This window comes from Chrysemys picta, chromosome 5 (genome assembly GCF_011386835.1).
Source record: "Chrysemys picta bellii isolate R12L10 chromosome 5, ASM1138683v2, whole genome shotgun sequence".
NCBI lineage: Eukaryota > Metazoa > Chordata > Testudines > Emydidae > Chrysemys > Chrysemys picta.
In genome coordinates, this window is record NC_088795.1 from 125402758 (window position 1) to 125419634 (window position 16877).

At 39.2% G+C, this 16877-nt stretch overlaps 1 protein-coding gene across 2 annotated transcripts in view; it reads left to right on the top strand.

The window, feature by feature from the left end:
- Nucleotides 1–16673, top strand: part of LETM1 (leucine zipper and EF-hand containing transmembrane protein 1) — a 68549-nt gene extending 51876 nt beyond the window's left edge. Inside the window, exons 11-14 of one of the 2 annotated variants that reach the window (XM_005292392.5) lie at nt 1570–1704; nt 2422–2612; nt 7955–8111; nt 12179–16673. In XM_005292392.5, the coding sequence (XP_005292449.1) occupies nt 1570–1704; nt 2422–2612; nt 7955–8111; nt 12179–12328 (633 nt within the window). In that variant the 3' untranslated portion in view covers nt 12329–16673. The remainder of the gene's footprint in view (nt 1–1569; nt 1705–2421; nt 2613–7954; nt 8112–12178) is intronic. The other variant, XM_005292393.5, reaches the window with a different exon arrangement.
- Nucleotides 16674–16877: the final 204 nt, after the last annotated feature.

The window sequence follows — 16877 nt, forward strand, 5'->3', positions numbered from 1 at the left end:
AATTGCTACTTTGGACTCCATTTGTGGACCCCTTAAGTTTTAAAAATGTCCCTGGAGAACTGAATGTGTGTGGTGTGTGTGCGCGTTCATTCGTCAGTTCGTTCGTTCCCAGCATTGTTTGACCATACTCAGTATTTTCCCATTTTCATAAGCTTTTCCTTTTTACTTTAACAGCTCGGTTTTCTAAAGATGTCTTAAACAAGGTGAATGTACACTGGCATACTTGATTTGTGGAATACTGAAAGTTTTCAATATCTTGTACAAACATGACTTTTCCAAAATAAACACACACAGTTAATAAAGAAGCATGTCAGAAATGGAAAAGGTGTTAAATGGACCAGCAAAAGAGACATTGATATATTAATGGATGATGGCTTGCTTTTTTTTTTTTTCTTTAAGTACTGCTTGTTAAGTTGGGAATTGCAGCTATGGTGATCAGCTAGGCTGATCTTCTTGCAGATTTTTGCAGGAGAAAATGTCGATTCCTCATGCCACTGCTCAGCAAATATATTCACCAAGAAGGGTCAGAGCTATCATTTAATTATTGGAAGAGTACATTATGATCTGTGTTCAGTGTTCATTTATCAGTGAACTGGGAAAGGATAGGTGATGAAGTGAAACAGGCACTTTCCCATGAAGCAACTGGGTGAAATGCTTTTTTCATAAGATGGGCAATTAGAGCTAAATGTCACAAATAATCATAGCATTTTGCAGTCTATGCTATTTTTGTAGGCTAAAATGGTATTTATACAATTTTTTTCTTACGGATTAATGCAAATGTGTTTGCTTATGTCTTTGTCTTTATTTTAATTTCCTGGCTCCAGCTAAAGAGATTACTAGCCTTTCTTAGTTCTGTTTGTTTGTGATGAGCCATTTTTCGAGACTAGCTTCTGGTGTTCTCATTTTGGGATGGTTGAAGATTAGGATTTTTTACTTTTGAGTATTAGGTGTTTAAAAAGACAGCAGTTTATAAGTCAGACAACTGTCTTGAAATGTGATACCTGCTAATTTTACACTATTACCAAAGATTACTATAAATTTAAAGAGCTTTTAGGAGGAAGGAATTTTTTTTTTTCAATTGATATGTGCATTTCAGAACTTTTCATACAGTCAGTTACATTGACTGACAAAAGAAACATTTCCTCTGTTTCAGAGTAGCAGCCGTGTTAGTCTGTATCCGCAAAAAGAAGAACAGGAGGACTAGTCTCTAAGGTGCCACAAGTCCTCCTGTTCTTCTTTTTCCTCTGTTTGTGTTCTTTCACACAGCAACAGGTAGGAGAGAAACACTTTTTAAACAGTAGGGAAATATGGCTGTGAAAATCACAGAAATTGCCAGAGGGGCTAAGGGACAATTATACTAACATAAACTATCTTTAATTCACATTTTAAAAATGAGTAGATTGACTGTTCTAATATACCTAACATCCATGCACCAATCTCAAAATATCAGTCTATGTATTATACCTGCTCTGAAACGTAAAAGAATACAAACTCTCACTGAATCAATTTTTTTTTCCTGGAAGAAACCACAAATGTGTCCTATGCTTATTTGGATATTCCACTTTTTAGGGTGAGGAAATAACCAAGGAGGAGATTGACATGCTGAGTGATGCTTGCACCAAACTGAAGGAAAAGAAGAAATTGTTAACAAAAGAAAAGGAGGAGCTTGAGGAGCTAAAGGATGATGTTCAGGAATATAGTGAGGTAAAGAATGGGGTAGAGAAGCTCTGTCCATACATATTCTTAGAAAAAGTAACCTTAAACTATTACAATTTTGTTTTGTGAGCTGAGAGAACCCAAATTGGCAATGGTTGGAGAGGCCTACTTGCTCAGTTATTGTGTGGTATATTGTCATGCAGGACTGTCAGATCCTCAGCTTGTGTAAATAGTTAAAGTTCAGCTGAAGTCAATGGAACTATGACAGTTTACATCAGCTGAGGATCTGGCCTCTGTTCTTTACTCCATGCTCACTGTGCTGCAGAGGCAGTATGATATGGGAAGGGAATGGAGTGCCTCTTAGAATCAATAGGGAACAATTTCTCCAATCTGTAAAGTGGTGTTGATGCTGTCTGAAAGAAGTCCTGATCCAGTCGTACGACACCGAAAGGATGTGGGGTTGAAATACTAGGATGGATGAAAAGGGTTTTTAATTGGCAGGAGGGGAACGGTCGAGGATTTAGGACTATGTAAGGGACATGTAGAACTAGCCACAACATTAATTTAATTTCTAAAATTAACCTTCATTTTTAGTCTCTAAAATTCACTGTTCCCATGTGTCTGACAACAGCAATAACTGCTTCCTCTCCTGCTGCATCCTTTTTGATTTGCATACGACTCCTGCTTTTCTGTTAGACATTACTATATTTGTTGTTGCAAATTTATCTTCTCATGAACGCTTTTTTGCTTGACCATCTCCTCTAGGATTTGCAAGAGATAAAGGAGCTATCTAAAACAGGACAAGAGGATGTAGTGGAAGAGTCTAAAGCAAGCAAGCGGTTGACCAAAAGGGTGAACCGAATGATTGGACAAATTGGCAAAATTATTAATGAATTAGAGACAGACCAAAAGGTGGTGGATGGACAGTTGGACAGTGGTGCTAGTCCACCTATTGGGTAAGTGAATGATGGCACCACACTTCCTTTTCAAAACACTCATTCACCACCATCAGTCTGTGTGGTAGGCTGAAACATGAATTCTTGCGTTAGGTTGGTTTGGAAAAAAAATAATAGCAAGGAAGTTATTTTGTTTCAAAAGTTTAATGTACGGTTTAATTCTGAAAAGTGACTGCAAAAATTGCATTGTGGGCTTCAATCTCAGTGATCTCCATCTCAAATCTGGTTAATATACAAATAAAAAGATGGGTTTCTCCCCAAACTCCCAGTCCTGCAAATTCAGTCTGAGCTTTGAGAGTCAGGATGTGTTCTTTGGGACCTTGCCTTCCTATGCTTGACACCAGTAGTAAAGGTTCTGCAGGCCAAATCATGCCCTTAGTTACATTTGTGTAGAATACACCAACATTTTATCTTGGTATGCTTTCTGACTTCCAAACAAATTCCATAAAGGTTTTATTATGCAGTGTAGCAGGGCGACGACTCACCTGGCGGCGCCTCCTGCTAGTCCTCCAAGGAATTAGCTCGCCAGCCTCCAGAGCGCCCTCTGCAGGCCAATGTATTGCCTTGCCGCTGGCCCCCGTCCCTCCCGGACCCCAGTGCCCCTTCTCACAGTCTTGCTGGGTCTCCCCTCCCTGGGGAACCCCCACTCCCCTATCCTCACCTCAGTCTTGGGCTACTGCTAGTCACCATCTAGCCCCCACTCACTGGGGCAGACTGCAGTATAATTGGCACTCATCATCGGCAAGGAGGGTTTGGACCTGCTGCCTCTGCCTACCCTTGGGCTGCCCTCTACAACCCCAGTACCTTTTCTGGTCTTTAGCAAGGCCTGTAGCCTGTGGGTTTTCCAGGCTGGAGCTCCCCAGCTCCTCTAGCCTTCCCCGAACCCTGCTCCACTCTGGGTACCTTGCTCAGCTCCCAGCAGCCAGGCCCATCCCTCTCAACAACTAGAGAGAGACAGACTGACTTAACTCCAGCCTAGCAGCCCCTTTATAGGGCCAGCTGTGGCCTGATTGGGGCGTGGCCCCAGCTGAGACTACTTTTCCAATCAGCCTAGGTTTTTCTCTCAGCCCCAGCCCTAGCCCTCTCCAAGGCTGCTTTTATCCAGGGCAGGTTCAAGGATGTTTTGCACCCTAGGCAAAACTTCCACCTTCTGCCGCCCCCCCCCCCTCCCCCCCCCGCCAAGCCCTGTGGCAGCTACCCACCCACCCCCTCCACCCTGAGGTCCCCCCCACACACACACCCCCGCGACAGGGAGCTGCGGCAGCTCCCCGCCCCAGCTCACCTCTGCTCCACCTCCTCCCCGAGCATGCCATCGCCGCTCCACTTCTCCCGCCTCCCAGGCTTGCGGCGCCAATCAGCTGTTTGGCACCGCAAGCCTGGGAGGGAGAGAAGCGGAACGGGATGGCATGCTCAGGGGAGGAGGTGGAGCAGAGGTGAGCTGGGGCAGGGAGTTCCCCTGCGTGCTGCCCCCCCCCCCCCCCCCCCCACTTGCTGCAGGCAGCTCTCCCCATGCTCCCTCCGCCTAAATGCCGACTATGACCGGGGCGGCCATAGATCCAGTCGCCGCCGAAGGACCTGAAATGCCGCCCCCCCAAATGCTAGCGCCCTAGGCGACTGCCTAGGTCGCCTAATGGGTTGCACTGGCCCTGCTTTTACCCCTCCGGACAGGAGCGGGGTGACCACCTCGCTACATGCAGCTATGCTACAAAATTCAAACCTCAGACATTCATGCAGTTCTGATTTCAGTGGGAGTCTCTCTTCCTGCCCCTCCCCACCTTTAAAACTAAGGAACATCACAGCTCTCTCAGATTACTATTGCAACCAGGCTGCAAAATCAAGATTGGGGCCTCATTCTGATGCTTGGTGTAGAAATATAAAAGAGAGTCTGTGCCCCAAACAGTTTACCGCCTAAATAGCGACGAGTATTCCCATTTTTATTAAGTCTTCACTCAATTCCTAGCTTAATGTAAATTATTTCAAGTTTATATCGTAAGATTAAGACAAACATGATTAAAGGTAGTTGTAGGGGAAAAACAGCTGATGACCAGTCTTAGCTGACAAAGTATGGCCTATATATTTTAATCTGGGCTTGCTGTGTAATTGTACACTTCTATAAAGCCATTCATTATATGCAAAGGTTTCTTATCTTGGAGGGATGTAGGAAATCAATGAATAGTTTGCCAAACTTTGTGGTTCCTCTAATATTTCTTACAAAAATGTGTAGTCTAAACAATTAAACTGTTTTTACTATATAGTCAACTTTATATTACAGGCGCACAGAAGCCCCATTGTGCTAGACTTTGTTATAGACATATTGCTTGGAATTATTACCCATTATGGGCTTGATCCAGCTTCAGCTGAAATGGATGGAAGATCACTATTGACTTCAGTGAGAATTGGATCAGGGCCCTATGTGTAACAGATTCTTTCTTTTGCATGGTCTTGGAATATTTGTATATCTTTTCTTAACCTGATATTTTGAATTGTTGCTCTTCAGCATTCACCTTGCTGGTTGGTTTACGAGAAGTGAGTGTTGGCTCCATTGGTAAAAGGCTTTCTAAACTGCATGTGAGATAATGGAATGATAGCCATCAATAAAAAGGAGAGAATATTGGCTCAGATGGGAAGAAATTTCCATGTGTTGGCATGAATTGTATTGACAGTACTTAACAGGCTTGGCAGGAGGCAAGAATTGTCCTTGTAGGTGTACCAGGTTCAGAAATACCTCAAGATTCTTGCTCCTTTGTCCGTGGAAATTAAGTGAATTACTAGGTTAAATGTTGGAGCACTGTATATATATGCTCTTTGTGTGTAGAAGTGTAAATGGGTGTACCATCATTTATGACTATTACAATGGGGAATTACCACTGTGTATTTGAATTTTAATGTAAGCTCGGTAACCCAGTATATCTTTTTAAACTTCCACGCGAGACCCCCTACTCAAGCCTTAATTTATGCAGTGTATAAGTGTATATTTTTCCATAATGTTGGTCAGGTTTTGGAACAGTCTGTCTCTCCTTTTTCTGGATCTTGGGTTAATATTCTGTTTTGTATTAGCTGAATTTCCAAGTTATTGCAAGGAAATGTTTGGTTACTTCTGGGTTTTATGCCTTACGCAATGATTGCGAGATGCATCATGTTTAAAAGTGGCTTAAGTAAAACTGATGAAGTTTTATACATGATAAATGTTTGTGGCCTTCCCTTCCTTTCAATTCAAGTGACTTTTTTTTTTTTTTTTTTTACCATTTTGAGTCTGGTCACTGCAATGACCTCCATAGCCTCAGGATTGTCATGGCATCAGCAAAAGTCCAGGAATTTTTTAATGATCGTCCAGAGAAACATCCTCCTCTTCTGAAAAATCTGTAGCCAAAAACCTGAGGTTAGGCAGATATGGTGTTAAAACCATACTAATAAAAAACCCTTATTAAAAGGATTGTTGGTTTTATCATCATCTGCATCTCTGTGTGACCTGGGTTGGAAGGTGTAAACTAGGGCTGTCAATTAATCGCGGTTAATTCGTGCGATTTAACTCAAATTGATGATTAATCAAAGTTTTAATCGCACTGTTAAACAATAGAATACCAATTTAATTTATTAAATATTTTGGGATGTTCTTCTACATTTTCAAATATATTGATTTCAGTTACAACACAGAATACTAAGTGTACACTGCTCACATTATTTTTGCTTACAAATATTTACACTGTAAAAATGAGAAACAAAAGAAACAGTATTTTTTCAATTCACCTCATACAAGTACTGTAGTGAAATCTCCTTATTGTGAAAGTATAACTTACAAATGTAGATATTTTGTTTTGTTTGTTACATAACTGCATTCAAAAACAAAACACTGCAAAACTTTAGATCCTACAAGTCCACTCGGTCCTACTTCTTGTTCAGCTAATCGCTAAGACAAACAAGTTTGTTGACATTTACGGGAGATAATGCTGCCCACTTCTTATTTACATCACCAGGAAGTTAGAACAGGCGTTCACATGGGACTTTGGTAGCTGGCATTGCAAGGTATTTGTGTGGCAGATATGCTAGACATTCATATGCCCTTTCATGCTTCGGCCAGCATTCCAGAGGACATGCTTCCATGCAGATGATGCTCGTTAAAAAAATAATACGTTTATTACATTTCTGACAGGGACATATGAATCTTTAGTGCATCTGGCATGTAAATACCTTGCAATGCTAGCTACAACAGTGTCATGTGAATGCCTGTTCTAATTTTCAGGTGACATTGTGAACAAGAAGCGGGTAGCATTATCTCCTGCAAATGTAAACAAACTTGTTTGTCTGGGCGATTGGATGAAAAAGAAATAGGACTGAGTGGACTTTCAGGCTCTAAAGTTTAACGTTTTATTTTTGAATGCAGGTTTTTTTGTACATTCTACATTTGTAAGTTCAACTTCCACGATAAAGAGATTGCACTACAGTACTTGTATTAGGTGAATTGAAAAATACTATTTCTTTTGTTTTTATAGTACAAAAAATAAATATGAGAGCACTGTACACTTTGTATTCTGTGTTGTAATTGAAATCAATATATTTGAAAATGTAGAAAACATCAAAAAATATTTATATAAATGGTATTTAACAGTGCGATTAATCGTGCAATTTTTTAAAATCACACGATTAATCACAGTTAATTTTTTTAATTGTTTGACAGCCCTAGTGTAAACCACTTCATGAGGGCAAGCAGAGGGTTTAGCCTACAAAGGGCAGATATCAAAGCAACGTGTTGCCACTTCAGAAGCAGGGAGACAGTTTCTGAAATTTGCTTAGGAGTAGTATGGAGTTCAGTCCTTACATTTTGTAGAAGGGTTTATTCCTTCCATGTGTGAGGAAATTAAATCCAACAGGGCGTGTCTGTGTATGCTGTTACAAGAACATATTCCTCAATTCTTGCCTTCCCAGGGTTCGTTCAAATGGGTTCTCTTGCCTGCTTTCCACTCTCTATTTTCTGTAGACTAACCTCTTGAGTCCAGCAGGATGACTGAGGCAGGGTAGTGTCCCCTGAATGAATAGGACAAAGGTCTTTAGGTGCTGAGGAGCACACAAACTTGACCAAATTATATTTCAGTTATCAGTGGCTTCTTGTATTTGTGCAAATCAGCATGTGGAAATCATAAGAGTGAAGAAGGATAAGTGTCTGGAGGATAAAGACCTATCTAAAGAACTCTAATAACTGATAAATAATTCACTTTTGCTTTTTTTGTTTTCAGTTCTTGATCAGGCTACAAACCTTTTGTTCAATATAAAATACCATTACATGTCTTTAATATCCTTTTCTCTTCCTTCTTTACTTCTTTGTAGTAACTGTTTGCTGTATACAGATTGTGTTTCCCCTTTAGGGAGAATCTCATCAGTATCAACGAGCTTATTAGTGTGATGAAACAAATCCAGAAGTTTCCAGAGAACAAACTGAATAGGATTGCTGAGGCATTAGATGAAAACCAGGACGGCAAGATTGATATAGATGATGTTGCCAAGGTGAGTCTGCAGAGCAGTTTAATAAAATAAAACAGGTATTACACACTTACAGAACTGCTGAGTTAGGCTACATTTTACAATTTTCACTTAATTTCATATTGTTTTCTTTGCCCAAATTTTTATTTTGATATAGAATATCTGAATGATAGATCAGTCTTTTGTATTTGTGTTTTTAATACATACTACCACTGCTAAATTAATGGAGACTTTTTTTACCACTAGTTTGGGGGATGTATTCATGATTTTCCCCCCATATCCAACATTCAACTCTTCATCCCTAAACCAAAAGTTTCTCTTTCCTAGTAAAAACCACATCTGTAGCTCTTACCCTCCCCTCCACAGATGAGCATGCAATCTGGGATGCCTTTTGGTGGCACTCCCCATCTGTCCTACTATCCAGCCAACTGGACAGCTTGTTTTTTTTAATTAAAGCCTTATGCTAGATATTTATAAACTAACAGTTTATGCACAATGTTTTGGCATATGAAAATGCGGTTTAAAATAGTATTTGAGGAGGCAATTGGGGGGAGGGGCAGTATTTGTTCCTTTGTCTTAAGAAAAGCGCTGTGGGTTTTTTAATGGCTACAAACAGTTAAGACTGGTATTAGCCAAAATTCTTCCCTACTATATCTAGAATACTAAACCATACGAACATTTGAGAGAGATGCTTCATTGTGCTCTGCATTCTTAAGCCTGGAGCACACCAGGCCATCAGTCGTCCTGAGAGGGGAGCTGTTTGTCTCTGAAGCTCCTCTGCTGTTGAGCTACAGAATCTCTTCAGTTTTGAAGCTTTAATGCTGTGGAGTTTAGGAGTTATGTAGCAACAGAATTTCAGAGACCCCCAATAATCTGAACACACACACACCCACCAAGTTTCTTTTAGGTGCGCATCATGCTTGCTTCCCGGTTAGTGCACTTCGAATATTCTGGGTTGCACTGTAAATACTGTCCATTTCCTCTCCTTCTAGCTGTCGTGTTCCATTTTTTTTCTCCCTTCCCACAGTTTTCCTGGCTCTCCCCTGCTGTTCTCCTTTTGTTACTTCAGTGAAGTGGAAGCAGCTCTAGGGATGTACTGAAACTCATGTTAAACTTTTAGATTGGTTCATTTGAAAGTCATTTTTCTGCTTTACACAAGTGATGACTTACAATAACAGTGAATATAGTAGGAGCAGACTGGAAAATACAATATTTGTCCTCCTGAATCACATTTTTTCCTCTTTAGTAAAAGTCCACTTCTTTTAGGCCTTTAATTTTTTTTTTTTTTTTTTTTTTTAATTCCTTCATGGCGGCTCGGAGCTGTTATTGCATTAAGCTATATTTATCAAGTCAGATAAGACTAAAAGCCGAATCCTTTCCTGATGTAATTCTATTAACTTCAGAGACTTCAGTGGTTATACAAGAGCTGAAGTTGTCCTTAAATCTCTGAACTAAAATCACCATTATGGAGTTTTATAGTATTTTATACAAGGATAACTAACTTTCTTCCTTTGTCTTCAAAAAGATTGAAAACCCTTTTAATTTTTTTTAATTGAACTTGTTTTTTTGCTCTGCATTTGGTTTGCCCGGGCTTTAGGATCGTATGTTTATTAATAGTGTTTATCTGTGATAATACTGTTTGTTTGGGTTTTTTTGTTTTTTTTTTTGTTTTGTTTTTTTTTTTTTTTTTGGTCGAATTTTATTTTTAAAAAAATCTACTAAAGAAAAACTACAGATCCTGGAATGAGCTATTTTTCTGTTTTTAAATCAAACTAGTGGCGGTTTTAAAAATGCTATTGTCACATTATTTTCCTCATGCTTTCAGGTGATTAAAAGTTTTAAACTAGTAATTTATTTTAAAACCTAATATTCTTTTTAACTTGGTAATGCTCTTTTATTTTCATCAAGAGGAAGATGTTAAGTGTCTTAACACATTTGTGACACATATGGTAGTATTTGAGACACCATTATTATTTGAGTCTGTTTGAGACAACTGTATTTTAGCTGTTGGTAAATGTTGATTTTTTTTACAGTGGTGACCACTCTCAACTCCTGTAGGATACAACCTGTTTTTAAATGTTGGTAAAAGCATGTCCACATAAAGCAGAGGTGTCAAACTCATTTAGCAGACAAAAGCTGAATTTAATGTTCGGTCTGTGGGCCAGGGTATAAATTTAGGACTATGTACTATCTTTAGTCCATGGCAGATTTCCCACTTTCTTTCATTTGGAGGTTTTCACTAAGATCAAGTGCAGAAAGTGATCTTTTTTGTACTAATGAATATCGGGTCTGCTTTATCACTGCATTACAGGTTCCCACCAGTGTGATTCCACTGGTTTACAGCTAATAACACAATAGTAAATCAGGTCCTTAGTTATGAACATTTTGTATTGTTTGCTTAGTACTTTTTTGTTGCATTGCGCATCATTCAGTGGGGGGGGGGGGGGAATGTCAGCTTTAGAGAAACCAGTATTTCTGCCTTTCATTTCTCTTCCTGCCCCTTCCTCCTGTTCTATTTTAATTTCCTTTTCTCCAGCAACTTTCAGTTCCCACCTCCCTGTGTCCTTCATTTCCAGCCACTAAAATGAGCAGTGAAATACTTCATGCTGATTTTAAATGTTGTCATTATTGGAATTTTGAGCTAATATCTCAATGAGATAATGCTCGATGGAAGAGTTCAAACCTGAATCATCTTTTTAGGCTGCCTGCAGCATAAGGAGGACACCACTACATGAGGTTTACACTCAGTTCATGTTTGGAAGGCTTTTTTCACAATCAGGAAGGCCTACTAATATTTTAAAATGAAAATTCAGAATCTGAATGTCACGTGGCCCGCCCACATAGTTATACAAAGCAGCCTAGATGCTTTACACCCCTGCTCATAGGGTCAGATTTGCTCTAGGTTTATGTAATGTAGAGAGGGCAATCAGTTGTAGCTTAAACACCTTGAGGGACAAGCTTTTATGAATCTGGCCCTTAATGTTTGCATGCATGTCCATAGCAAAAAGAACTTGATGAGGACAGTTCATTAGGAACTGAGCTTAGATCTTCAGCCACTTTACATGAGTCATCAAAAAGCCACTGGATTTTAATAATTTTTAAAAATATTGCAAAACTGGATTATATATATGATCACATGCAACCAACAGAACAACCGGGGGGAGGGATAGCTCAGTGGTTTGAGCTTTGGCCTGCTAAACCCAGGGTTGTGAGTTTAATCCTTGAGGGGCCCACTTAGGGATCTGGGGCAAAATCAGTACTTGGTCCTTCTAGTGAAGGCAGGGGTCTGGACTCGATGACTTTTCAGGGTCCCTTCCAGTTCTATGAGATAGGTATATCTCCATATATTAACTCTATATTGCTTAGACCTATGAGAGATTAGATTTAGGGCAGGGGTCTCAAACACGCGGCCCGCGGGGTTCTTTCATGTGGGCCGCCAAGTTCCCCGTGTCCCCATACCTGCGCTCCCCCACCTCTTCCCCCCCCCCCGGGTCTCCGCCCGCTTCCTGGAGCGGAGCGGGACCAGGGCAGGCAGGCAGGGAGCCTGCCCTGGCCACGGTGCGCGGCGCTGCCACCCCAGAGCCACTCTAGGTAAGCGGCGCCGGGCCGGAGCCCGCATCCCTCCTGCACCCCAACCCCCTGCCCTGAGCCTTCTGCCACACCTTACACCCCAACCTCCTGCTGCACCCCACACCCCAACTCCCTGCCCTGAGCCCCCTGCTGTACCCTGCATACCTCCTGCACTCCCTGCCCTGAGCCCCGCCGCACCCTGCACCCTAACCTCCTGCTGCACCCCGACCCCCTGCCGCACCCCACAGAGGGGGCAGAGTTGGGGTGAGGACTTTGGGGAAGGGGTTGGAATGGGGGCAGGGAAGAGGTGGGGCAGGGTTTGGGGCCTCATGGAAGGGGTGGAGTGGGGGTGGGGCCAGGGGCAGCAAGGGGTGGGTGTCAGTGATGTGGCCCTCAGGCCAATGCACTAGTCCTCATGCGGCCCTCGTCGTCGTTTGAGACCCCTGATTTAGGGTGTCAGTATACTTTAACCTATGTGAAAATTAATGTTTTTGTGGATTTCCTTTTTTATATTCATGTAGGTGGTAGAATTAATTGACAAAGAAGACATTGATATCTCAACAAGTCAGGTTGCTGAGATTATAGCACTGCTTCAAAAAGAAGACAAACTGGAAGAAAAGGAGAAGGCGAAAGAAAAGGTTGAGAAAGAAGCTGTGGAAGTAAAGAATTAAACTTCAGAATCTGAAGTAAAGTCCAGTTTAACCAATACAGCTTATCTTCCTGTGTACTAAAGAGTGTGTGTGTGCGTGTGTGTGCGCGCGCACACACACACACACACACCTCAGTTGAGCTTCTGTGATGAAAAATGTTAACGCTTTGTCTGCTAAATGAGTTTGCTAGTGGCAAATCAAAGATATGTTTTGTGAAATATGGAATCAAATAATTTCTATTATCTAGCAAGTGATTTTTACCATCATTCATGAAGATGAAAACAATATGATTCTTTAAGAGCGTGTTCTTTGCTGTGGAATCACGTATTTGCAGTCATCACTGTGGTGTAGAGAATCACTAAACTTGCTAGTTTCCAAAACATTCGTATAAATAGTGTATCTATCATGGAATAATGTGTGTGAATGTCATTTATTTCCTTGCATCATGTAAACATCTGATCAGCAACCGTTAAACAAGGTCCAACATTATTGTTCTGCTTTCTCCTTGTGCTTTTTGCATAGTTTGATATAAATTTTTCCTTTCATCAAAAATTTCATTTTCCCTTGACACACTACTGAAGGGGCTGTGGTATCAATAGTAAGTGTTTAGATTATTTAATTTTTCTGAGCTTCATATCTGCTAAACTGTTGCTTTGCTAATACAGAATGTGGCATACTCTGATCTCGTGTGTTAAGTCAACTGTTTTATCTGTCACTTTTTTATGAAGGGAAGATTCAGTGGAACTGAAACCTCCAATGAAGAATGATTTTTATGGGTGCCTTAAGCTTATTGTGATTGGAAAGTGGGAGTGGTTACTTCTAAGACAATTCTCATAATTCCATATGAATTATTAAAGCAGTGGGGAAATAGGAACCTTTAACATACTTTCAAAATGTGTTCTGACACACAAATGGGAGAGTGCATATTTAAATAGCTAAAGTAATTAGAAGGGAAAAATGTCAATGGTGATATTTTACATATATTTTTAAAACTTGCTGTTCTAAAAAAAATGTTCGTTCTTATCTACCTGAATCCTGTATACAACACAACAGGTATTGTTACCTCTTGATTTTTCATCTCAGGTATGAAATCACTAACCATGTGACAGTCAGAAAACATTACGTAAATCTGTTCATCTCATGGCCTTGCTTACTGCAGTGTTACTAAATATCTGGTATAAACAATGTTTTGAGTACACGGTTTGCTTTCTGGTTAACTGGTTCTTTTATTCAGTTTCTTCTCTAATTAAGTAATTAAATATTAGCAATTAATGGATCTGGATTTACTACGCCATGTCTTTGTTTTAAATCTTCAGTTTAAAAAAAAATACTGACAATTTTAGTATATTTATTTATTTTCTAAGCAGTCTAAATTTCCCCATGTTTCTTAAATTTCAGATTTCATTTGCCAAGTACTAATATTATGACTTTCACCAGTGTTTTCATTTTGCACCCAGTAGTTCATAGTCTCAAATGTTTGTAATTATCAGATTAATGCATGTTAAACATACAGCTGTAGAATGCTGTACATGGAAGAGAATGGAGTCTATATCTTTTTTTTGCTATAGTAAAAATTACGTACGGTCTCAAAAGTTTTGCCTCCCAAACACATTTCAGTATAATTCTTTGTTTTTTGTGTTAAATCTGAATTAATGACAAAAATGTTTAGAGAGACATGGGAGTGATATGGCTACAATTACAGTGTAAACCAAAATGTTTATAGAAACTCCTTCAAGTTAGTGGAACAAAATATAGTTTGGGCATTCTCATGGCTTGCATGGTGGACCATTATATTTATTGAATTGCTTCTTGTACATTTTGCTGTGGTAATGTACAGTTTGTTAGCTAATTTTAGAAGCAGAGTAAAAATGTTTAGTTCACAGCTATAGAACATTTTTCAGTTTGTAAACTATACAGTTTGTAAAGAAAGATGCTTACAATGGGTAATGTGACTGATCCTCCTGAGAAGTACTATAATTGCATCTTACTGAGTAAACTGTATTCCACCTGTGGACAGGTTGAAATTACAAAGTAATATGATCTTTGCGATTCTTTTACTGTATTTTTTTAAATGGATGGGCATGTCTGCTTTCCTGAAAGTAGGGGTAAGGTATAGATTCCAGCATGAAGTCAGTTTCAAGATGTGTATTTATAACTTGACTATAATCTTTAAGGCTAAAACTTGCCCAGTATTCCATACCGTGGGCTGTACTTATCAAGGCATTGAGGCACATTGTCCCTGCTAAGTTTGGTTGTGCCTTTTGTTCGTTTGAAATATTAGGTAGAGTGAACGAGAAAGGAGATCTAAAGTAGGTGATGGATGTTTTTAAACAACATCCTTATTAAATTCATTCTGATACATTTATGGCTAAAAGTTTTTGCTCTTGGACTCACCTGAAAAATGATATATTGAGATACTTGAATCAGTTAATTTAAAAGCATTGCTTTCAATAACCAGTGTTAGTTTCCCCGTCATCTAAAGAGATTTAAATAAATCATGTATAAATCAGCAATAGCTAAATGTGTTAATTTATTTTGAAAAATATTACAAATCCAAGATATGTGGCCTAGAATTCATAATGGCGAGCGTTATCTGCCATTTTATATAGTAAGTGGGCAAACCCATGACTAGCTAGACTTATTGTGTGCTCTGCGGGTCTCAAAAATATTTGGCAGGCTTCCGTTAATCACCAAGGGCCCCAAATCCAAAACCCTTTCTTGAGTAGTTTTATGGAAGTCTTTAAAACTACACAGGTTAATGGGCATGGGGGTTTGGCAGGATTGGGCTTCAAATCAAGAGCTTTACTGCTTTTTATCTAGACCAAAAGTTAAAGTTACAATACTTCAGGAGGGATTGATGGTTTTCAGATGTACAGTAGCTGGTCATAGAACTTACTCCTCTATGAACTATTTAATCAGTAGGTCTAAATATTTTGTTTAAATTTATTGAAAGGTTGTATGATATTTGAATGAGCTTATGAGTTACACAAGCTGATTCTTCAAAATTAGTTAGGCAAGCAATAACATCATTGTTATCGCATTGTTTCAAATTCAGGTAAAGATCTGATACGTAATTTTCCCCCTAAATTGTTTATGAATCTTTATTACTTATGGCTTACCAAAAAATTCCAGTTTGACAACAGAGTTACTGAAATAGAGCAAAGTAGTGTGTCCTTTACCTTTTGCCTATGACATAATTAGGTACTTTTGTAACTTAGTCATATTTAATCAATTAAACAGTTCTTTCCAGCTCATGGTTTTTTCATATGCCCACTTTCACTCAGCTCTTCATCAGCAATCACATGCTGTTGTTTGTGGTGTATAAGTAAATCTGTCTGCCAGCTAGGTACCAGAAGGTTAATTTTATGGAGCACTTGTCATCTTTAAAAGATACTAATATTAACCGTTTTTCTGTTTGAGTGCCACATGCAACTTTTAGTGAAGGTAATGGGAGTTTTGAGTTCAGTAGGAATTGGATCAGACCTGAAAAAGGCAGTTTTTCTTTTTTTACCTCATTTGTTTTGATGTGTACATTACACCCTACCAAAAAGCATTAAAGAAATTCATAAAGCTATAAACTTGAACTAATATTTTTTAAAAGGCTTGAAATAATTAAAAAAAGCAAGATCTTAAATGCTAACAGGATACATGAATAACCTTCATTTACAGACCAGTGGTCTGAAAGCTTTTTGTTTCCCAAGAGCTGAGTTTTTGAGATTCGTTGTTTTTCTTGTAAGAATAGATGACATCACTAATTCCTGAAGTGTGCAGGGAGCTGCATTCATGTAGGAGAAACACAGAACATTAAACTTGGGTCTTGGCATATAAATGCTTTTCAAATATCTTTGCTTAGAATGTATAGCTAGGGCCTCCGATCCTGCAAAGAGAAATGTGTGGGCAGACCCATGCCTCAGTACAGAGCTGTGTTGATTTCATTGGGGCTCTATGCAGGCATGGATCTCTTTTGCCTTAAATGGTAGGCTTTGTGAAAGGGACTGGCTCTTCTGATTTGTGCAGTTTGGAATACTGCATGTAACTTATATCTATCTAAACATATGTGCTGCTAGTGACTTAAGCTTTTAGATATTTTAGTATGTATTTTTAAAGCATTTGTTTACTTTGAACTTGAGATTTATTTCCAATTATTCAGTATATTTTTAATTTTAAAGAAGTCCCATATTTAATTCTACTTTTTGAGATTTGTTGCAGTTTAAGGAGTTCAGCCCATGTTATAACACTGTCTAAAAGGTCACTTGCTATCTGTGCTCTAAACTTGCCACAGTACAATATAAAGTTTTTTGGGGGGGAAGTTTATTAAAATGTGTAACGTCTTCAGTTTTAATAAACTTGTAATATTTTTACACCAGAGATGTTGCTGCTTTTTATATGACTTGACTCTTATTTACTGCCGTTTTAGATGAGTTACCAGCCACAGGTCTGATAAATGGCGGATCCAGGATTACAACTACAGGATGAAAGAGGGCAGATTAAGTACTGAGGTCTAAAATACTGGTTCTTCGAGTGCTTACTCATGTCCATTCCATATTAGGTGTGCGCGCTCTGCGTGCAC